Source organism: Lepus europaeus, chromosome 16 (genome assembly GCF_033115175.1).
Source record: "Lepus europaeus isolate LE1 chromosome 16, mLepTim1.pri, whole genome shotgun sequence".
NCBI classification, from domain to species: domain Eukaryota; kingdom Metazoa; phylum Chordata; class Mammalia; order Lagomorpha; family Leporidae; genus Lepus; species Lepus europaeus.
The window spans coordinates 49,362,004-49,381,721 of record NC_084842.1 but is presented as its reverse complement, the minus strand read 5'-3'; the positions used below and the strand labels follow the sequence as shown (position 1 = coordinate 49,381,721).

Sequence of the window (19,718 nt, the reverse complement as noted above, 5' to 3'; positions counted from 1 at the left end):
GCGGGCTGTCATTTGCGTATCAGCACTGGGAAACACCACAAGCACCAGCTAGCCCTGCAGTACCAGGACCTGAGCCTGACTGACCCCCAGGTGTCATAGGCCAGCCCTCCTGGGAAGCCCTCCTGCAGACCTCGCACAGCTCAGCCCGGAGGTCCAGGAGGAAACACCTGGGGCACTGGCGCTTTGCCATACCCTCCCCCCAAGTTCTGCACTCCACCGCAGCTGGGTCTCCCTGCAGCCAGGGCTGAGAGCAAGGGGCCAAGCCGAGGCTTGCGCCACTGAACCGCTGCAGAAAGACCACGATTGCAGATCCAGCCCAAGACTAGGAGATAGAATCTTCCAGGGACAAGAGGAGGGCCCCGTGGGCCCCGAGGAGATGTCTGTGGAGCACTGGGTGACCTCCTTCATCTGTAGGGTAAGGCGCTAGGGCAGCTTCCTCAGCTGCAGAGCGACAACAGTGGCCGCCACGCCAGACTCCTGGCGTTTGCCCCCTGTCGTTGGTTCTGAGCCTTCGCTGCGCCCTGGCTCCAGACCCGCGCCCACGGGCCGGGGATAAGTGGGATGAGGACGCCCCCTGCCGGTCGGAAAAGGCACTAAGGGGTTCGTGGTCGCCCTGCGGGGGCGGGACTCGCCTTCAACCCCAGACCCTGCGCCTTGCAGGGCTCGCGGGGCAGAGACCCTCAGGCAAGCGGGCACGCGTCGCCAGTCTTGTCGGCAGAAACTACCCGGGGAAGGCCAGACTCTTGCGACTTTATTACAGAACAGTCCCAAAGTGCGGAGTGCCGCCTGGGTCGGGGCCCCCGGCAGCGGGCAGGGCGCGGCTTGGGGCGCACGGCGGCGCCTGCGAGGGGCTGGCACCGCTCTGCGCACCTCCCGCGGCTTAACCCTGCGGCGGTCAGCGCGAACGACAGGCGTGGGGAGCCACATGGTCCTGCCCCGTGATGCCAAGCACAGAGGGGCTCGGGAAGTCGTTCCAGGGCCCAGCCGGCGAACCTGCGAGGTCACCTCTACCCTTGGTTTCCTGATCGGAGACGTGGGTGAGCCCGTCCGGCTCGCCCGCGGCCTGAAGAAGAGCCGGAGCGGTCCACAGGTGCGGCTCATCCCGGGCCCGAGGCTCGCACAGGTGAGCCGGGGGGGCGGGGCCGCGCCTAGGGCTGCAGCTCGTACTGGCGCTCGGTGGCCGTGTAGAAGTCCTCCAGCACCGACTGCAGGAACTCGAAGGTGGGCCGCTCCTCGGGCCGGTCCCGCCAGCACTCGGCGATGACGTCGCGGTACAGCTCGGGCGGGCAGGTGTCCGGGCGCGGCATGCGGTAGCCGCGCTCCAGGCTGCGGATGACCTCGGGGTTGCTCATCCCTGCGGGCAGCGGACAGCGCGGGGCGGGGCGCCGGGCTCAGGACGGGGAGGGCGCGCGCCGCACGGGCGCAGACCCCTGCTTCCTCCCGGCAGGCGCCCTGACTGCCGGCTCGGGCCGTCTCTGTCTAGGGTTGGCAGAAAGGCTGTAGGGAGGCTGTGCGTCTCCTCCTGAATGGGCAGCCCCCCGAGGAGGACCCTCTCTGATGATCTGTGATTGCCTGGGACAGCCGCCACGCACTGGGCAGGTGCCCTGAAAATTCACCCCGGCCGACTGCCAGGCTGAGCGGTGCGGAGAGTGGGGGTTTTGCATTCTGCCCGCTCAGGACGGGGCTCTGGTACACACCCCAGGTGTAAGAACCAGGGAGAGACAACCTGTCCCCAACCTGTCCCCAGCTGACACAGATCGGCTGGGAATGAAGTGGAGTTCACTCTGATTGCTGTTTTCAGAGCTCACTTGAGGTCAGGGCAAAGATGATGAAGCAGCACAACCCCCCCCCCCCCCCCCCCCGGGACCTGCCTTGGTCTCTGTCCTCACTGACAGGACCCTGCTGTGGCAAGCACGGGCAGCGCCGGTGCCCCTCCCACCCCAGGACGGCATCGGGGAGACAGGCAGCGTCGGGAGAGCTGTGGGGCACAGCCTACCTGGGTACGGCACCCGCCCATACGTGACAATTTCCATCAGGAGTATCCCAAATGACCACACGTCTGCTTTGATGGTGAACACCCCGAATTGGATGGCTTCGGGCGCAGTCCACTTGATGGGGAACTTGGCTCCTGCAGGAAAAGCCCCAGGAGGCTCTGAGAGGCGGTGCCTGGGTGCCTGCACCCCTACACACCCCCAGCCAGCCCCCACTCTGGGGCCTTGCTGGGCTCGGCTGCTGGACACAGCAGAGCTGCCTCCAGGAATCACTAAGATACCCCAGGACACAAGAGCACTCCCCATCTCCCCTCTGGGTCTTTGCATGGAGGGCACATGGACCTCATAAGAGCGCGTCCATCTGGGATGGCAGACTCTCCCCCTCCCCGCACATGTGAACTTGTCCTGCAACCTGGAGATGGCAACAGGTGATGTGGGTGCCTCCCCAGGGTGCTGTGAGGCATGAATCCAAATCCTGGAGTCTTAGCCCACGCTGTGCTCGCCTGAGCTTTTCCATGGCCTTGCTATCTCGGTCACTGAGGGACCGAGCCCGTCTCTCCTCCTGGACCGACCAGCTACGGTGCTCGGCTAACAGCGACACCTCCGCTCACTTTCGCTTCTCCCGAGCTGCACTAGACTGAGGCAGAGTGCTCTGGGGGAAGCCTGACCCGGTGCAGGCGCTGCTGCTCAAAGTTTGATCCGTGAAACTCCGCTTTGGTGGACAGTGTACAGGAACCAAACGGGCAAAGTATTTGGGGCTCAAATTAGCTGGGGAGACTAGAGGTGAGGCCTATGTACACGTAAAGGTCGCTGCGGGACTTCTCAGTGCCTTTGCTGTGGCACCGTGCACTGGGGATCAGCTCCAGGCAGCACCACCACGCCTGTGTCCCTGCAGAGCCGCTCCCCTGTGGACAGTCTGCTCTGCTGAAGGCACCCAGGACAGGTGATCGTGCAGGTGCAGGTGAGGGCGCCTCACAACGCTGAGGTCCCTTCCCACGGGGGTTGTAGAGTCCGGGGCAGGGCAGGCCTGCTCACCTTCCTGGGCGGTGTACTCGCTGTCGATGATGCGGGCCAGGCCGAAGTCAGCGATTTTGCAGCTCAGCGCCTCGGACACCAGGATGTTGGCCGCCCTCAGGTCGCGGTGGATGGAGTTCATGTGCTCTATGTACGCCATGCCTTCAGCAATCTGAGGGCACAAGGCCATGAGATGAAGGGCCGTGTGGGGGCCGGGAGCGAGGGTGCACGCACCCAGCATCCCCTGCATAGCCCCTAAGCACCCCCTCCCCCACCAGCCCATCTGCCAAGCCCACCTCACCGTCCACTGGCAAGGCTGGGAGGGCAGGGCAGGCTGGGGCAGGCTTTTTGCTTGCTTCTGGTGGCTGCATGGGGGTGATGTTGTGGCTAGGGGAGGCATGTGGGAGGCAGTGCTCCCCAGCCAGCTCAACCCCAGGCCCCCAGAAGCCCGGCATGGCAGGGACACAGTGGTTGGAGACACAGGGGGAGCCTGTGCATCTGGGCAGTGTCCGAGTGACTGTGGGGAAGGCGGGCAGCAGGACCAAGGCAAGGGCAAGGGCGAGGAAGGCGTCTGTGGAAGGAGGGAGCAGAACAGGAAGGGGTGGGGAGGGCGTGTCCTCTCCTTGGGGAGCCCAAGGTGGGAACCCCGGGCCCTCTGCAAGTTGCTTCACCTTGCTGAGGGTCATGGCTGTGGCCTGGGACTAAGGGAAGAGTACGCAGGGCACGGAGTGGAGGAGCAGGCGGGACGCAGTCTGTGGCCGGGGGCCGGGCCCTGCACCTGCCCCGAGGTGGCCACAGGGGGCCTGAGCAGAATCCAGGTGGAAGAGAGCAAAGGGGAGGAAGCCTGTTCTCCGTCCCCTTCTCAAATCCTCGGCTGTTTGCACTGCTCTGGTGCCTGCCAGCTGAGAAGCTGTGGCTCTATTCACCCGACTGACAAGTGGAGAAACTGAGGCAGAGGACACACAGCCAGTTTACCCCTCGGGCCCATGGTGCAAGACGCCAGCACTGCAGAACCAGAGGATGGAAGATCCTCTCTCTCTCTCCCTCTCTCCATCTGTCATACTTTCAAGTAAATAAGTCTTTTAAAAAGCAGTTGATTTTGTTAAGGCCCAGAGCACCAGGGAGAGGGGCGTGGGCAGGGGTGAGGGCATGGTTCCCCCCAGGCTCCCTCTGCACCTGTGGTGCACCAACCTGGGCCGACATGTCGATCAGGCGTGGGAGGGACAATTTGCTGCCTTCATCTGTCTTCAGGAAATCCAGCAAGCAGCCTAAGAAAAGAGAAGTTGCAACTGGACCTCCGCAAAGCCACCCACCCCTGGCTACCTGTGCCAGCCTCTCCCCTGCTGGTGGTGGGAAGTGGCTGGTGGCGCCATCAGAGCTCTTGCTGCCTCGGCACGGGGTCCACCTGCAGACCCTGGGAGCCTTGCCCACTGAAGCTCAGTCGCAGCTGACAGCCCCCAGCTGGGGAGAAGCAGTTAGGTGGTGGCCAGGTCAGCCACCTGTCTGAGGTCCCTGGCGGGGGGGGGGGGGGGGGGGGCGGGGCGGGCTGAGAAGGGAAGCCAGGTTCTGACTGGAAGGTCAGTGCTGTTCCCCAGCCAGGTGCTCCCGCCCGTCTGCCTCGCTCCCCGTCCCTGCTGCCAGACTGTGCCCCAAGGACCAAGGAAACACCAGAAGGGAGAGAACTGGGCCTGGGGCCTGGGACGGAGATTATGGCCCCCGCGCTGTGGAATCAAAGCCGAGCTGCAGCCCGCGTGGCAATGTTGAAGGAACTGTATCACCATGGCCACTTAAAGGCACCATGCAGGGTCAGGGTTATGGGGGGGAGGGGACAAGAGGGAGGTGACAGGCTGAGGCTGATCCCCCCACCCCCACGTGCGCCCAAGTCTGCTGCCCATGGGAACCTGCCGTGGACCTCAGAGGCTGCCCAGCCCAGTCTCTGTGGTCATCCAGGTTGTAAAATCCCAAGGACCCAGCTCTTTCCACTTGGCAACGCGCTACCCTCCCTGTGAGCACAGAAGAGTGTGATAAGCACACACACTGCAGAAACGTGGCCTGCACTCTGCTAGGTAAGGACCCGTCAGCTCTCTTCCCTCTCAGCCTTTTCCTACTGCACAGCCCCCACCCCCCAAGCATGCAGAGCAGTGCCCTCCGTCTGCAGCACACGAGCTCACAGACCCCCTGGCCAGGCAAGCCCAGCGCAGGGCCCCACCCCGGCTCCCGCCCAGCATGAGGACGGAGCCCCGCAGGAGGCACACCTCTGGCCATGTACTCCGTGACGATGTAGATGGGCTCCCTGGTGACCACGGCGTAGAGGCGCACCAGCCGCTCGTGCTGCAGCGTCTTCATCAGGTTGGCCTCGCCCAGGAAGGCTTCTGGAGACATGGTTCCCTCCTTCAAGGTCTTGATGGCCACCTTCACGTTGTTCTTGTAGTAACCTGAGCCGGGGCAGGGCAGGGGGTTGGGGGAGAGGATGGAGCAGCCCTTTGCAAGACAGAGGGGGCTGCTTGGAGGCGGTGCCTTCCCAGCCTACAGAATTGGGCCACCCAATTCTATAGGAGGGGATCTGAGCTGGGCTCAGAGCTGGGGACCTCTGCTCCGCGGGCTGCACTGGGGTCTCAGTCTCTTGAGGAACTCACCTTGCCTGGTAGTAGGGTAGGCGGGGGGGGGGGGGGGGGAGGGGGCGTTCACCTCTTTGCCCCATACCAGGGTCAGAGTGGCGTTCCCTTGCCCTGCACATAGCCTGCCTCCTGCCCCTCCGTGTCACTCTGCAGCTTGACATGGAAGTGAGCTGCATGCAGTTGCAAGGTAGGGGGGTTGGGCCTGCTCCCTCCTCCTTTCCCACTCCTCAAAGTTCCTGTAGCCCCAGGCTCTCCAGTGCTCCGTAGAGCTCCATCCACCCCCAAAGGGTAACAGCCAGCAACCCTGAGCAGACATGCCCCGCCCTGTCCTGTGGCAGTGGCGCCTGGAGGAGCTCCTGCCAGAGGCCCCTTGGGCATCAGCCTTGGGTGTAGACATTTGGGGAGGCTTCAGGATCCAACCCTGAATCATGCCCCAGTGGACCAGGGCAGGGATCGAAGCACCACTGGATCTTATATTCTGATGGTGCCCATGGGGAGTGGGGAGTGGTCCTATGAGCTGTAAGTGCAAGGTGGGGAGACGGGACTGGAGGGTAAGGGACAAGGCCAGTGGCTGGCTGCAGCACCTGCACCTACAGTCAGATCCAGAGCTCCTGGCTCACGGCTCTCCATGCTTCAGACCGCCTCCATCTGTGGGAGCCAAGCCGAGGGGTGGACCAGATGGTCAAGCTCACCCCGAGGCCCAGGCCAGGCCACCAGCAGGCCAAGCGGAACAAAGCGGGGGCCTAGACTTAGGGGGTGGAGAGCTGGATTCCTTCTTCCCCAGCAAGATGTCCCTACGGGCATGCGGGCATGGGTGGACAGCTCGAGGTTCTGGACTTGCATTACTTCGTCCTCACAGCCTCTGTGCGGGGCCCCAGGGGGAGGCGCATGCTGAGCCTTCTGCCTTCCAGGCACCTGCATGCTCTGGGCCCCGGGGCAGGGGAAGGGCCCGGCGCACCACCACTCACCCATCCAGACTTCGCCAAACTGCCCCGAGCCCAGCTTCCTGACCAGCTTCAGAGACTGCCGGGGGATCTCCCACTCGTCCTGGGCCCAGGGGCTCTGAGGAGCCACGCCCACACAGGGCAGGGTCAGCCTCTGGCATAGACCGTCCCCCTTCTCTGCATTGGGGAAGACAGGACCGGACAGGAGGTTACCAGAACAGCCAGGCCCCTGCTCCAGAGCCCGTCATCCCTGGCCGTGTCAGTCCCTTCCCTCCCCCGCGTCTCCCCGCCGAGCCCCGCCTCCTAGCGTAGGCACAGGTGCATGCGCATGCGCATGTCCACGCTCGGTTCTAACATTCATTCTGCATAGAGCAGGTCTGCAGTCATCAGCCTGCCTTGCTGAGACTGAACATCCTTGCTGCTGTCCAAGAGGTCCCACGCTGAGCCAGTAGAGGGCCCCTGGCTTGGACTCACCATGCCGAGTGTGGCCAATCCTTAGATCCGCCTTTGGGATCGTCTCCCTCCACCCCACGGAGGCGCCCGAGAGCCACAATATTTGGGATCCTAGAGACAGCCTCAGGGCTCCTCTGGCCCCAGCCCCAGCCCCAGCCCCAGCCCCAGCAGGCGCCCCCTCTTACCAGAATAGTGCTCCACCAGGGCCTGGAGGGAGGGGAAGGTGGCTCGGGGGGAGATGTAGTAGCCCCCTTCATCCAGGGAGCGGATCTTATAGTGTTTGATCACCTCCCCCTGGGGGCTGGCATCCTTCACCGACAGAGAGAAAGCGCCTGCAGAGAAGATGGCAACTCAGCATGGGCTTGTGGGCTTTGTTTCAATGCTTTGCAAAAAAAAAGCTCCTCTCAGTTCTGGCTGCTTCCACCGTAAGTTCCCTTTTCTTTCATCTCGACCTCCACCCCCTAGCGGTTCCTTGGCAGGACAGCGTGCGGCTGTTCGTGCTGTCCGCCACTTGGGCGCCTGGTCACTCAGGGACCCTGTGCCAGGAAACCCTGGGAAACGTTAAGGCGGCTGCTGGCAGGGGTTGGGGGTTAGGAGCTTTATTTATTTTTCTGGCTGATCAGGCTGACTCGGCTCCCACAAGCAAATAGCAAATCACAGCATCAGGTACCCGTGCCCTGGGCAGAGGGCATCGTAAGCTATTCCCCAGTGGCCCTGTTCAATTCCTTATATATCCGTGATGCCCTTCTGCCCACAAGAACAACTTCGGAGGTAGGAGTTTCTGCTTTCCATGACCCCGAGGTTTTCCTAAAATGCCCCTGCCCAGCTCTCTGGGTTCCATGGGCACCTCCTGTTCTCCCCACACCCACAGCTGTCATTTGGGGTCGCCGAGGCCCGGAAGGAAGACCTGGCTTCCCAGCGGCGGCTCCGGGGCGCCCTGCAGTGCCGCGCTTCCCCGCCAGGGGTCAGGCGCGGGGCCTCTTTCTCCAGCGTGGCCGCGTCCTTCTCCTCTCCCATCAGAGCCCTGACCCCATCTCGGCCTCTCCGCGGGGCACACGCCCCTTGCCGCAGGCACAGCGCCCCCCACTCAGCCCGCCCGGGCCTGGTGCTGGGTCTCCAGGAGAGCAGAGCACGGCTCGGAGGGGCTCCTGCACCCTGGCGCCCCCGGGATGGGGGCTCTCCCCCGGGCCACGCTGCTAGGCCGGTGCTTAGGGTCCCTTCCTGCCTCAGTCCTCCAAGGACCCGACCCTGACATCTTTGGACAATCTGGTTTTCTTCTTAAAGAGGTCGTCCATATCCTGTCAGCTTCAGGTTCACAAAACCCAGCCCCTGCCTCTGTGCCGTGTCGGCTGCCCCGGACTTGGGCGCTGTGGAGACTGGGATTTTCTGACGGGGGAAGGCGGCCAGCAGACTGGGGCTTGGGAGGCGGACCGAGGTCCTGCAGCCCGCACTGGCTGGCCCGCACGCCCCTACCGGGGCAGCTCCCTTCCCAGTCTCCATGTGCTGCCTGTGACTTGAGGACGCTGACTGTGTGGTCCTCTGTGTGTGCGTACTAAATAAGATTCAGAGCAGTACCTGCCTCACAGCCCCCAAATGGAAACAACCCAATGTGGACCAACCTCACACAGATAGGCAGGTTTGGGATTCTCATGCACTGGATTCTCAACAGCTCAACAGATGAAGGCATCTGTTATTGGTTGGATCGTGTCCCTAAAGTCTCATGTCCAAGTGCTAACCCCAGCACCTGGGGATGTGACTGTAGTGGGATTCTGGGACTCTAGAGAAGAGATGAATTAACATGAGGTCTATGGGCAGGCGCTAATTCAACACCAGTGCTGCTCTCACAAGAAGAGGAGATCAAGACGTGGACAGGCATGGAGGGAAGGCTGCGTGAGCACTCCCGGAGAGACCAACCCTGCCCACACCTTGACCTTGGACTTGGAGTTGGAGCCCCAGGGCAGGGGGACGGTGTATGTAGTACTCTGTTATGGCTGTCCTAGCAAACGGATGCAGGCTCTCACAAGGAGAAGTGGAAAGAGCAATACACATGGAAATGAAAATGGCACGATTCCCGTGAATAAACTCAACAGTGGACACAACGTGGGTGGTAAAACAAACAAACAAAAAAAATCGAGGGAGGATTTGCATGCAAGCCAGGGCAGTGGTTGCTAACCTCTCAGGAGGCAGGGACGACCACAACTGTACATCTGGAATGTTCTTTCTTGGCTGTGGTTACACAGGGGCCTACTTTTCATCACCCTGTATAATTTATAGTTATGTACTCATTGATGATTTACGTGGTATTACATGTATTTTGTATTTCACAACAACAAACATGAAGAACGAAAGAGGAGCTGGTGCTTGGCAAGGTAGATAAGCCGCTGGTTGGACCGCCCGTATCATCCGGTATCAGAGTGCCTGGGGGCCAGGCCCAGCTCTGCTCCCTGTTCCGGCGGCCTGCTAATGTGCACCCTGGGAGGCAGCAGGTGGTGGCTCAAGTACTTGGGTCCCTGCCACCCACACAGGAGACCTGGTTTGAGTTCTTAGCTCCTAGCTCTGGTCCCAGCCCAGCCCTGGCTGTTGTAGGCATTTGGGGAGTGAACCAGTGGATGGAAGCTCTGTCTGTCTTTTCCAAATAAATAAATAAATAAATAAACATTAAAAAAAAAAAAAAGGCAAAAAGCTTAAGTAGGTAGAGGAGGGGCAGCCATGTTTTGCTCAGTTACAGGATCCAACTTGGAGACCCAGTGTCTCCAAGTTGCCATTCTCCACAGTCACTGTCCCCTTTGAGGCACAGGCCAGCTCCCAAACCGTGTCACCTGCTGGCTTCTGGCTGAGGGGCCTCTCAAGGATCATGGAGCTCACCCATCTTTGGATTCCACATCCCAGCTGGGGATTGAGGGCTCTGAGGTCCACGCTGCCTCCACGGACCCCAGCAGCCTCACTTTCCTGCTGACCAGGTTGCATGGTCGGGGGGGGGGGCGGGTCTCCCACTGGCCTCTGCTGCCCGTTGTCTGGGTGGTGTCCTAGCCTGGGAGAGCTGCTCGTGTGCACAGCCTCAAAGTCAGCTGCCCAGCAGGGCCAGAAGTGGGAGGGGTCGGAGGCTACAGGTTCTCTAGACGGGGACCCTTCCCCACTCACCGCAGACACTAGGCCTATGGTGGTGGTAGGGGGTGCTTCCCAGGGCCCCAGGGCAGGGGCCAGGAAGGCTTACCTTGACTGGTTTCGCTCTCTCTTATGAGGAAGGAGCCGACCTTGTTGACTGGAGCTAGAAGCTGCCTCTCCGCCTCTTTCCGGCTGATTGACTTAAAGAACCACCTGAAAAATGACAAGACAGGTGAGTCTCAGGGTCCCCTTGCTTGGCAAGTTTTTTTTATAAGATTTATTTAATTTTTTTTGAAAGTCAGAGAAGTCTTCCATCCGCTGGTTCACTCCCCAAATGGCTGCAATGGCCAAGACCCAGGAAGGTTGAAGACAGGAGCCAGGAGCCTCATCCTGGTCTCTTATGTGGGTGCAGCAGCCCAAGCGCTTGGGCTGTCCTCCAGTGCTTTCTCAGGCCATTAGCATGGAGCTGGATCAGAAGTGGAGCAGCCAGGGCCGGCACCATGGCTCACTTGACTAATCCTCCGCCTGAGATGCTGGCACCCCGGGTTCTAGTCCCGGTTGGGGCACCGGGTACTAGTCCTGGTTGCTCCTCTTCCTGTCCAGCTCTCTGCTGTGGCCCGGGAAGGCAGTGGAGGATGGCCCAGGTGCTTGGGTCCCTGCACCCGCATGGGAGACCGGGAGGAAGCTCCTGGCTTCGGATCGGCGCAGCGCCGGCCATGGCAGCCATTTGGGGAGTGAACCAACGGAAGGAAGACCTTTCTCTCTAACTCTGCCTGTCAAAAAAAAAAAAAAAAAAAAAAAAAGAAGAAGTGGAGCAGCCGGGACTTGAACCGGTGCCCATATGGGATGCCAGCAGGGCAGTTGGCGTCACCCACGACCCCGATCCCGGTCCTGGAAATATTTTTATCCAGCTTCCTTGCCAAGCCACCCTTAGAGATGAGTTAGTCCTGAGCTGTTCTCTGTGTCTTGGAGCTTGCTCATCCCATCCCGCTTCCCATCAGCTGCTGGACCGAAATGAAACCAGGACTTTATGTGGGTGGCCACTGTTAGTTCTGCTCAGGAAAAATGCACTCGATCCATCACTGTCCCCTACAGCATTGGCTCCGCAGGGCGGACACATGTCTGCCCTTGGGGTCCGTGTCTGAAGGAGACAGAAGGCAGGAGACTCCCCAGCCTGGATTCCAGCTGTGCCCCTTCAGCACAGGACTGTCCAGCACCGAGACGCCCCAGGGCCCCGCTAGCTGTTCTGCGGGGAAAGCCGCAGGCCAGAGCGCCCAGCCGGGCAGGGCGGGAGCAGCTGAGCGTTACCCGCTGCGGCCCCTTCCCCAGGCTTGGACGGAGCCCGCTGTGTGCGCATGCTCCAGGCATCGTGTGCGCATGCTCCAGGCATTGTGTGCGCATGCCCCAGGCATCGTGTGCGCATGCTCCAGGCGCTGTGCGCACCATTCGTGGGCTAGGCCTCGCTGACCCGCACAGCTGGTTCTGGTGAGTGTGGGCGGTGAGGCTGCTGGGGGAAGCTGGTTCGGAACAGGGTCCGAATCCTGGGAGCCCCCTGGGCGCTGAGCTCTAGAGGCCTGCCCCTGGAGGCAATGGGGCCTGGCTGCTGGCCAGGGAGCCTCACCGTGAGCTCGCAAGGCTACGCTGGGCTGGCCTCCACCCGGGGATGCGAGAGAGGGAACTCTTGTCGTGCTTGATGGGGGTGGGGGCGGTGTGGCTCCCTCTGTGTCACACTGCGGGTTAAGTGCTGTGTGGACCACTCCCGCCCCTTCGGGCTGGGCCCTGTGGTCACTGTTTAGCCAGCTTTCGGGCCCTGCCCTGCGTGGCAGCCTCCGGAGCAGAAGCAGGAAAGGCACCTCCGGTTTGAGGGGCTTCTGTTTGGCCACCTACTTTTCCACCTCCAGGGACTCCACTCCGGCCACAAAGTTGCTGGGCACGTAGCCTTCTTTCCCTGTGACGAGCGACTTGGCCAACCACCAGTCTCCAGTTCTATGGGGGAGGAGAAACAGAAATACAGCGATGGCCCCCAGAGGCGGCACCCCCTCCCCATAACCTCATCCCTGGCCGGTGGGCAGAGAACTGGTGATGGAGGGCATTGTGGCAGCTGGGGGGAGTTTGTGCGTGTCGCCCAGTGCCCTGTGGGGCAGGTGCAGGGAATGACACAGGGACAGGGAGGGGCGCAGCCTCTGAGGGGCAGCCTGGCAGCCCAGGACGGCCGTGCCATCTGGTGAGCATCCTTCCTTCTTGATGAAGGGGACACTTTGGAACTCAGCGAGTGAGAGGGGATTTGTTTGGAAAAACTAAAGCAAGAGGGCTGCTGTCAGGAGGACGGGTGGCCCCTGTAGGGTCACAGGTCAGGGCCTTCCTGGGACGGGTTCAAGGCCACCACAGAACCTCACGAACAAAATCAGGTTCTCAGGGCTTTGCAGGACAAGGGGTGTTCAAGAGAGAGCAGACTTTGGGGGAGTTGTCTGAGCCAGGCAGGTGCTACGGGACCCTGTGAGAGCCAGGAGGGCTGCACAGAGGAGGCAACTTCAGAGATGGGCTCTGAAGGTTGTAGAGGAGCTTAACCATGGAGCAAGAGGCTGTGCAGGGCAGCCAACTCCCCAGGAAGACCTTGGCAGGGAAGACAGTGGGTCAAGTTTAAGAGGCTGCGGCGTGGGATGGGGTGGGAGAGGGGAGAAGAGGCAGCCCTGGAGGGCTGGGGTGTGGGGTGAGGAGGCGGACAGCGAGAGGGAGTTCTGCCGTGTCCAGGTGCATGGCCAGGGGACAGCCTTCCCAAAACTCACTCCTGCAAGATCTGTAGCTTCTCGCCCCTCACCATGTGCAGGTCCTGGTCGTTCACGGCTGCGTAGTCGTACAGGGCCACCACAAAATGTCCCTCTGGAAGGAACAGGGAAGAGATGGCCACCACACAGGAGGGATGTGGGGGCTGGGGCTGGTGTGTGGGCCGAGTCACCTTCTGGGTATACAAGGGTTAGGGACAGGCAAGGATGGGGCAGCCGAGGTGAGGGTCTTGCTCTCCCTGGAGAGGAAGTGCCCAGCAGGTGCACGGGCCTTGTGTCTGCTCCAGGGCTGGGCTGTCCCTCAGAGCCCACCCCTCTCTGCCCTTCTGGGTCCTCTGAGAAGCCCTCAGGCCTGGACACAGACGTGGACAGTGAGCTGCGTGGAGGCAGCCATTGTCAGGATCTGCCGACAGCAGACCCAAGCATGGGGAGCAGAGTGAGCCAACCCCCCCCCCCCCCCGCCTTCCCCTGCCCTTGCCCCTGGCGCGCCTAAGCGTCCCTCCTCCTTCCCCTATACCCCCTGCCCCTGCAGCCTCTATCCCTTAGAGGGCATGGCTTTTGAAGGCAGCAGCCCTAGCCTTGACCTCTCCTGGATCACCTCCATGGGGCTTCTGACTGGCAGGCAGTACCCCGGGCCTGTAGGCCCAGAACAGAGCAGGGGAGCGGGCCTGCAGGCTTGGTCTGTTGTCTCTCAGTGACCACTGCGGGTGACGAGGGCTCCCTGCACATCTGGGGAGGGTTCCCTGGAGACCCCGTGGCCTCCCCAGGAGTCCATGCCTCCGCTTTGTCCCTGAGGAGTGCTGTGACCTTTGGCAGGAAAGAGGCTGTGGTGGGGACAGGGACCTGTGCGGGTGTAAGATTGGAGTTCGCACACCAGGGGCCGCTAGTTGATTTCCTTCCCCTGAGCTTCGTTTCTGGAGATGGGGACCCCCTGCCAGGAAGCAAAGGATTGCTCACCCCCATGGGGACGAATGTTGTCCCCAGCAGGATCAGGGATCCCACTTGGATTGTGACACTGACAAACTGAGCCCTTCCTAGGAGCCGCGCGTTACCCGCTGTCACACACTGTCCAGTCCTGGGACAGGACATGGGAGGCCTTGAGTGGCTGTGCCGGCCCAGGCAGACCTCTCTGTGCTGTGTGGGGACAGCTGGCTCTGGACAGGTCACCAGCCTGGGAGCCCTGGAGATCTGAGCCCACCCGAGTTTTGCCACCAGAGTAGAAGTGGAATCTGTGCCGGAGGGAGGGGGGCGGAGAGGGCTCTGGAACTGGGCTGGGAAGGTGGGTGACAAGGTGGTGCCTCCATGTGGACCAGAACCAGAGCATTTGGCTCCGCGCCGTTGAGGTTGGGAGAGAATCTTTGAGAGCTTGGACTTGATGATGCTGTTAGAATTCCCTGCAGTGCTTTTCTGTTTGTTTTCCTTTCTGGTCTGTGAAAGACTTTTTGAAAAATCCCACCCAGAATTAGGAAGCTGTGCTTGGTCCTGGAGAGACTGCCAAGGCGCCCGCGGACCCAGGCCTCTGTCAGCCTCTGGATGCCGTCTTCTCTTCTCTGACCTGGAGGGCCGGCCTTGGAGAGAGGGCTGTGGGGCCTCTGTGCGCAGACCAGCCCTTCTTACCTTGCTCTGGGAGTTCACTGGGAGGTGGCGGGTCCAGGTGGTTAAGGACGACCTTGAGCGGAAACACACAGGCTCTGAGTTAGTGCAGCCTCTGCAGAGGGACAGCCTGGCAGCATGGAGCTGTCAAGTGGGCTGATGGATACCTGTGGGCACCGGGGAGGTGGCACAGGCAAATCCGGTACCTGCAGCAGCAGCTCCCCGGGGTCCCAGTGCCTCCCTCAGACATACTCAAGACTTTGCCACCTTTGCTCCAACCATGTGGGGATGCCCCAGGCTGGAAGAGACAGCTGTGGGGTGCGGAAAACCTCAGGCACCAGGGTGAAGCCCTTAGCTCTACCAGTAGAAGATGAAGCTGCAAAAGGGTGTTTGTTGATAAGGAAAAATATTTTGGAAGTCCATTTCCCTAAAACTCAACACATATATTTGTAAATGTATGTCCTAGAGAGAAACCTCTGTGTATATATACCAGGAAACATAGATTAGAGTGTTCCTAGAATAAACATTAAAACTTCCAAAATAATCCTTATGACCAAGTGATAGGAGGACAGAAAAATTGCAACATCATAGGGCTCTTCAGAAAGGTTGGAGAAAATGCATATTATGGAAAAACTATGGCACGAATGTCAACATTTTTTCCACTAAAACTTCCTTTTTTAAAAAAGAAATGCTTGTTTATTTATTTTTCTCTACCTGAGTGGCAGAGAGAGAGACAGAGAGAGAAAAAGAGATTCCAACTACTGGTTCACTCCCCAGATACCCACAACAGCCAGGGCTGGGTCAGGCCACAGACGGAAGCCCAGAGCTCCATCTGGATCTCCTGCGTGAGTGGCGGGGACCCAGATTCTTGAGTCATCATCTGCTGCTTCCCAGGATGCAACAGCAGGAAGCTGGACTGGAAGCAGAGCAGCCGGGAGTCGAGTTGGCGTTCCCGCCAACTCCCATATGAGATGCAGGTGTCCCAAGTGGCAGCTTAGCCTGCTGCACCACAATGCCTGCCCATGAACTTATCTTTCCATTCTGTTTTCCAAGAACTTCTGGAAGTACCCTTGTGGCCATGCAGTGAAGTGAATGAACTGTAGCTCAATGCATCAGTGTGGGTGAATCTCACAGACATAATGTTGAACCCAAGCTTAAGTCTCAGAGGATGCCTGCTGCTCAATTCAGTTGATTTAAAATTCACAGCTGGGAGGCCGTTACTGTGGTGCTGTAGGTTAATCCTCTGCCTGCAGCACCAGTATCCCATATGGGTGCCAGTTCTAGTCCCGACTGTGCTCTTCCAGTCCAGCTCTCTGCTATGGCCTGGGAAAGTAGTAGAAGATGGCCCAAGTCTCCCTGCACCTGCGTGGGAGACCCGGAAGAAGCACCTGGCTCCTGGCTTCAGGTCAACGAAGCTCTGGCCATTGCAACCATTTTGGGAATGAACAGGCAGATAGAAGACCTTTCTCTCTCTCTCTCTCTCTGCATTTGCCTCTCTGTAACTACCTCTCAAATAAATAATACATAATATCTTTAAAAAAATAAAGTTCATAGTGGGAAAAATAAATGCTGTTTATTCTTGTTTACATATGTGATAATGGAAAACAGCTAAGGCTTGATGAACACTCTTGGGAAGTGGGGGTGTGGGCTATGGGAGATGAACAGGCAGAGGTGCAGGGAGACAACAAGAAAAACGTGAGGCTGGGGGGAGCCGCACACATGCTGGCTTGATTGTACTCTTTCAGCCCGATGTGTGTACTCTGATATTCTTTTTGTGGTCCAGATTTCTTGAACACAATCTTGAAGTAGCATTTTGCAAAGTGGTAAGCACGATCTCATTCCCTTAAAAACATGAACACACAAGGAGTGCACAGAAGTGGGCTCTCAGGACTCAGAGCTGGCCGCTGGTGTCTGGGATAGTGAGGAATTGTCATCTTGTGGTTATATGGCTTTTTTAAGTTAAAATAAATCCCAGGCTCCACCACTTTACATATAACTTTGGGGAAATGACTCAATCTGTCTCGAGTCCAACTTTACCCATTTGATCATTTGTTTGCTCAACAAACAGCTGGTTTTTGAGTGCCCAGGCCAGGGGGTTAACTGGGTGACAGGCGGAGAAGATGGCTAGGCTCAGCCATGAGATGACTGCAGTAACTCCCACCTCATACCAAGACCCTGTGAGAAACGAGGGGGTGGCCTCATGATGTACCCCTGGTGGCAGAGGAGGAGGGCTCAGGCATGGCTCCCAAGTGCCCTAGGCCAAAAGAGGGTAAGGAGCCCAGCAGCGGGGGCACAAACCATCGCCTGGAAACGCATTTGTGAAAATGCAGTGGCTGTTAGAGGATGCTCACTGCTTTGTAAACAAACCAGAAGTGTGTTTAAGGGAAAATGGGTTTGGGGCTGGCGTGGTACGGTAGATTGAGCCGCTGTTTGCAATACACCAGCAGCCCCTAATGGAGTGCTACTTCAAGTCTCTGCTGCTATTTCCCATCCACCTTCCCACCAGTGCGTCCAGGAAGGCAGAGGAAGTGGCCCAGTTACCTGGCCCCTGCCACCCATGTGGGAGACCAGAAAGGAATTCCTGGCTCCTGGCTTCAGCCTGGCCCAGCCCTGGCCATCACAGCCATTTGAGGAGTGCACCAGCGGATGGATGGATGATCTCTTTCTGTCTCCTTCTCTTTCTCTCGTTCTGCCATTCAAATAAAGAAAATCTTTTTTTTAAAAAAGATCTTTTTAAAGATGTTATTTAATTGAGAGGTAGCGTTACAGATAGAAAGAGGGAGAGACAAAGGTCTTCTATCCACCGGCTCACTCCCCAAATGGCCTCAGCGGCTGGAGCTGAATCCATCGGAAGCCAGGAGCCAGGAGCTTTATCCGGGTCTCCCATGTGGGTGCAGGAGCCTGAGCCCTTGGGCCATCTTCCACTGCTTAACCAGGCCATAGCAGAGGAGCAGCTGGGACATGAACTAGTGCCCATCTGGGATGCCGCCACCACAGGCAGAGGCTTAGCCCACTACACCACACTGCCGGCCCCAGTAAATCATTGTTCAAAAGGGAAGATGGATTCCCCAGCAGTAAAACGTTACCACTTGAAATCTCCCTGTTTCCTGCCCATGGAAAGTTTTCTGCCTGTGCAGTGCCTGTGGGGCTGCAGGGAGACGGGGGGTCTGTGGTGCCCTCAGTCTCAGGATGCTCACCTTTGCAGCGCTGCGCAGGGGGCAGTGGTGTCCGGGTGCTTCCAGGTAGAGGAAGGCACAGGTGTAGCTAAAAGCTTGGACCCTGCCCCACCATGCCCTCCCAAGCTGTGACAAGAGAGCACTGGCTAAGCATCCTGGGTTAGACCCTGTGTGTTGTTCCATGCCTATCAGGAAGGCACTTCTACTGTACCCGTCAGGTGGAAACTGAGGCACGGGTGTGTTAACTAATCTGCTTCGAAGCACACACTAAGATCCGCACTGGTTGTTGAGCATTCTGCTCTACTGCCACGCTGGTGTGTGGCTTGTCTACTACGGTGGGCTTGTCAGAACCGAGAGTTGTCTAGAGACGGCACTCGGGCTGGCTGGAGACCTGTGGTAGCCTCCGGGAGCTGCAGGTGCACCGCACTCCCCCTCCCGCTGCCTCCCCACCCCAGTCACTCACCAGGGGCGGTAGTGGTGGGGGCGCTTTGCTCTGAGCGCTGACTGTCGTGGGGCTCCAGTGGCTCTTGCCCTTCTCCTTGACTTGCTTTTTGCTGCCCACCAGCCCCATCCTGTGGAAAGGACACAGTAGATTGGTGGTAGGAGATGGCATGGCTGCCTCCGGTCCCTTGCAGGTAGGAAGGTGGAGGAGAAGGGTGGTTAGAAGGGGTGGGCAAGCGGAGCCTGTGTCCGTCATTTTTCAGTGGCCCAGAGAGGAGAACAGGACACAGAGATCACCTGGCCAGAGGCAACAGCCAAAAATTGCTGGGGTGGATCCCAGGCTCCTGGGGACAGGTGTCTGGGTAGGGAGGCTCTTGAGTGTTCTAGAAAGAGCCCGATCAATGTGTCAGGTGTCTGGGTTTCAGGCTTCCTTTGGCCACTGGATGTGTCACTTCAGACTGTCCTGTTTCCTTTTTGGGCCCATGGGCTCCTGGTAACCTGCAGAGCTGTGCTGGGGCAGGCAGGAGGTGCATTCCGGCTCCAGCTGGCAGGTGGGGTGCTAGAACGAGGGAAGACCAGCAGCGCAGGCTTCTTCCTGAGAGTACCTGGAGTCTCCTTGGGAGGGGACAAAACTATGGCCAGGAATGTTCTCCAGGAAAGAATCTTAGGATGACAGACGTGGGGGAGGCTCTAAGGACCAGGCCATTAATACCACGTCCATGCCAGGAGGCCATGCTCTTTAGGGAGGCTGCTTCTCCACCCTGTTAAATAGCTTGTTCCTGGTGAAACAATCAGCCGGTGCAGAGCTAGCCCAAGGTGCAGTCCAGTGCTGGGCCAGCACACTCATCTGGCCCAGGCCTGAGGTGTAGACCTTCGTGGAGAGAAGGGTCCCTGAGTCCCTGATGTTTTATTTAGGATGAGAATCTTGCTTCTCAAGCACGGTTCTCTCTGAGGGGCTCATGTGAAGGTGGTCTGGCTGCGTGACACATACAGGGACTCTCTGTCTTTCCTCTGGGGCAGCCTCTGGTGTTTATTAACACTGGGATGATTTGCTCTTTAAAGGCTCCTTAGAACTCAGCCTTAAGTGTCTCTTCCTGGAGCCCTTTTACTTAGGAGTCCTCTAGATATAGTTCTAACTTCTAAGGGAATTGTTCTGTACCAATTTCTCCTTCCGCTTGCGCCATTAAAACTTACAGGAGATCTTTGATTTCCTCTGCATTTTCCAATTGTTTGCTGACTCCCAGTGCTCCTACTGATTCCAGCTTCTCTGTCAGAAAGAGAGCGAGCGAGCGAGCGAGCTCCCATCCACTAATTCAGGCCCCCCAAATACCTGCAATGGCGGGGCCGGGGCCAGGGTTGGGGCCAGGAGCCAGGAACACAGTCCGGGTGGCCAGAATCTAATTACTAGAGCCATTGTTGCTGCCTCCCAAGCAGGTGGGCCATCTTTCGCTGCCTTCCCAGGTGCATCAACAGGTTCAGAAACAGAGCAGTCAGGACTCACACTAGCAGTCTGATATGGCTTAACCATGCACCACATGGTTGGCCGCAGAGATACAAAAATGTTTATTGCAGCAATAATTGTAGCAGATAAAAAAAAACC

At 58.9% G+C, this 19,718-nt stretch overlaps 1 protein-coding gene across 1 annotated transcript; it reads right to left on the bottom strand.

Annotated features, from left to right (window-relative positions):
* Nucleotides 1-1,148: 1,148 nt before the first annotated feature.
* BLK (BLK proto-oncogene, Src family tyrosine kinase) lies at nucleotides 1,149-18,248 on the bottom strand. Its single transcript, XM_062212942.1, has 12 exons — nucleotides 18,141-18,248; nucleotides 14,526-14,577; nucleotides 12,912-13,005; nucleotides 12,013-12,111; nucleotides 10,235-10,338; nucleotides 7,206-7,352; nucleotides 6,592-6,744; nucleotides 5,261-5,440; nucleotides 4,197-4,273; nucleotides 3,027-3,177; nucleotides 1,997-2,128; nucleotides 1,149-1,354 (listed from the first exon to the last, which is right to left on the bottom strand). The coding sequence occupies exons 1-12, from the start codon at nucleotides 18,246-18,248 to the stop codon at nucleotides 1,149-1,151; spliced, it is 1,503 nt and encodes a 500-aa protein (XP_062068926.1).
* Nucleotides 18,249-19,718: the final 1,470 nt, after the last annotated feature.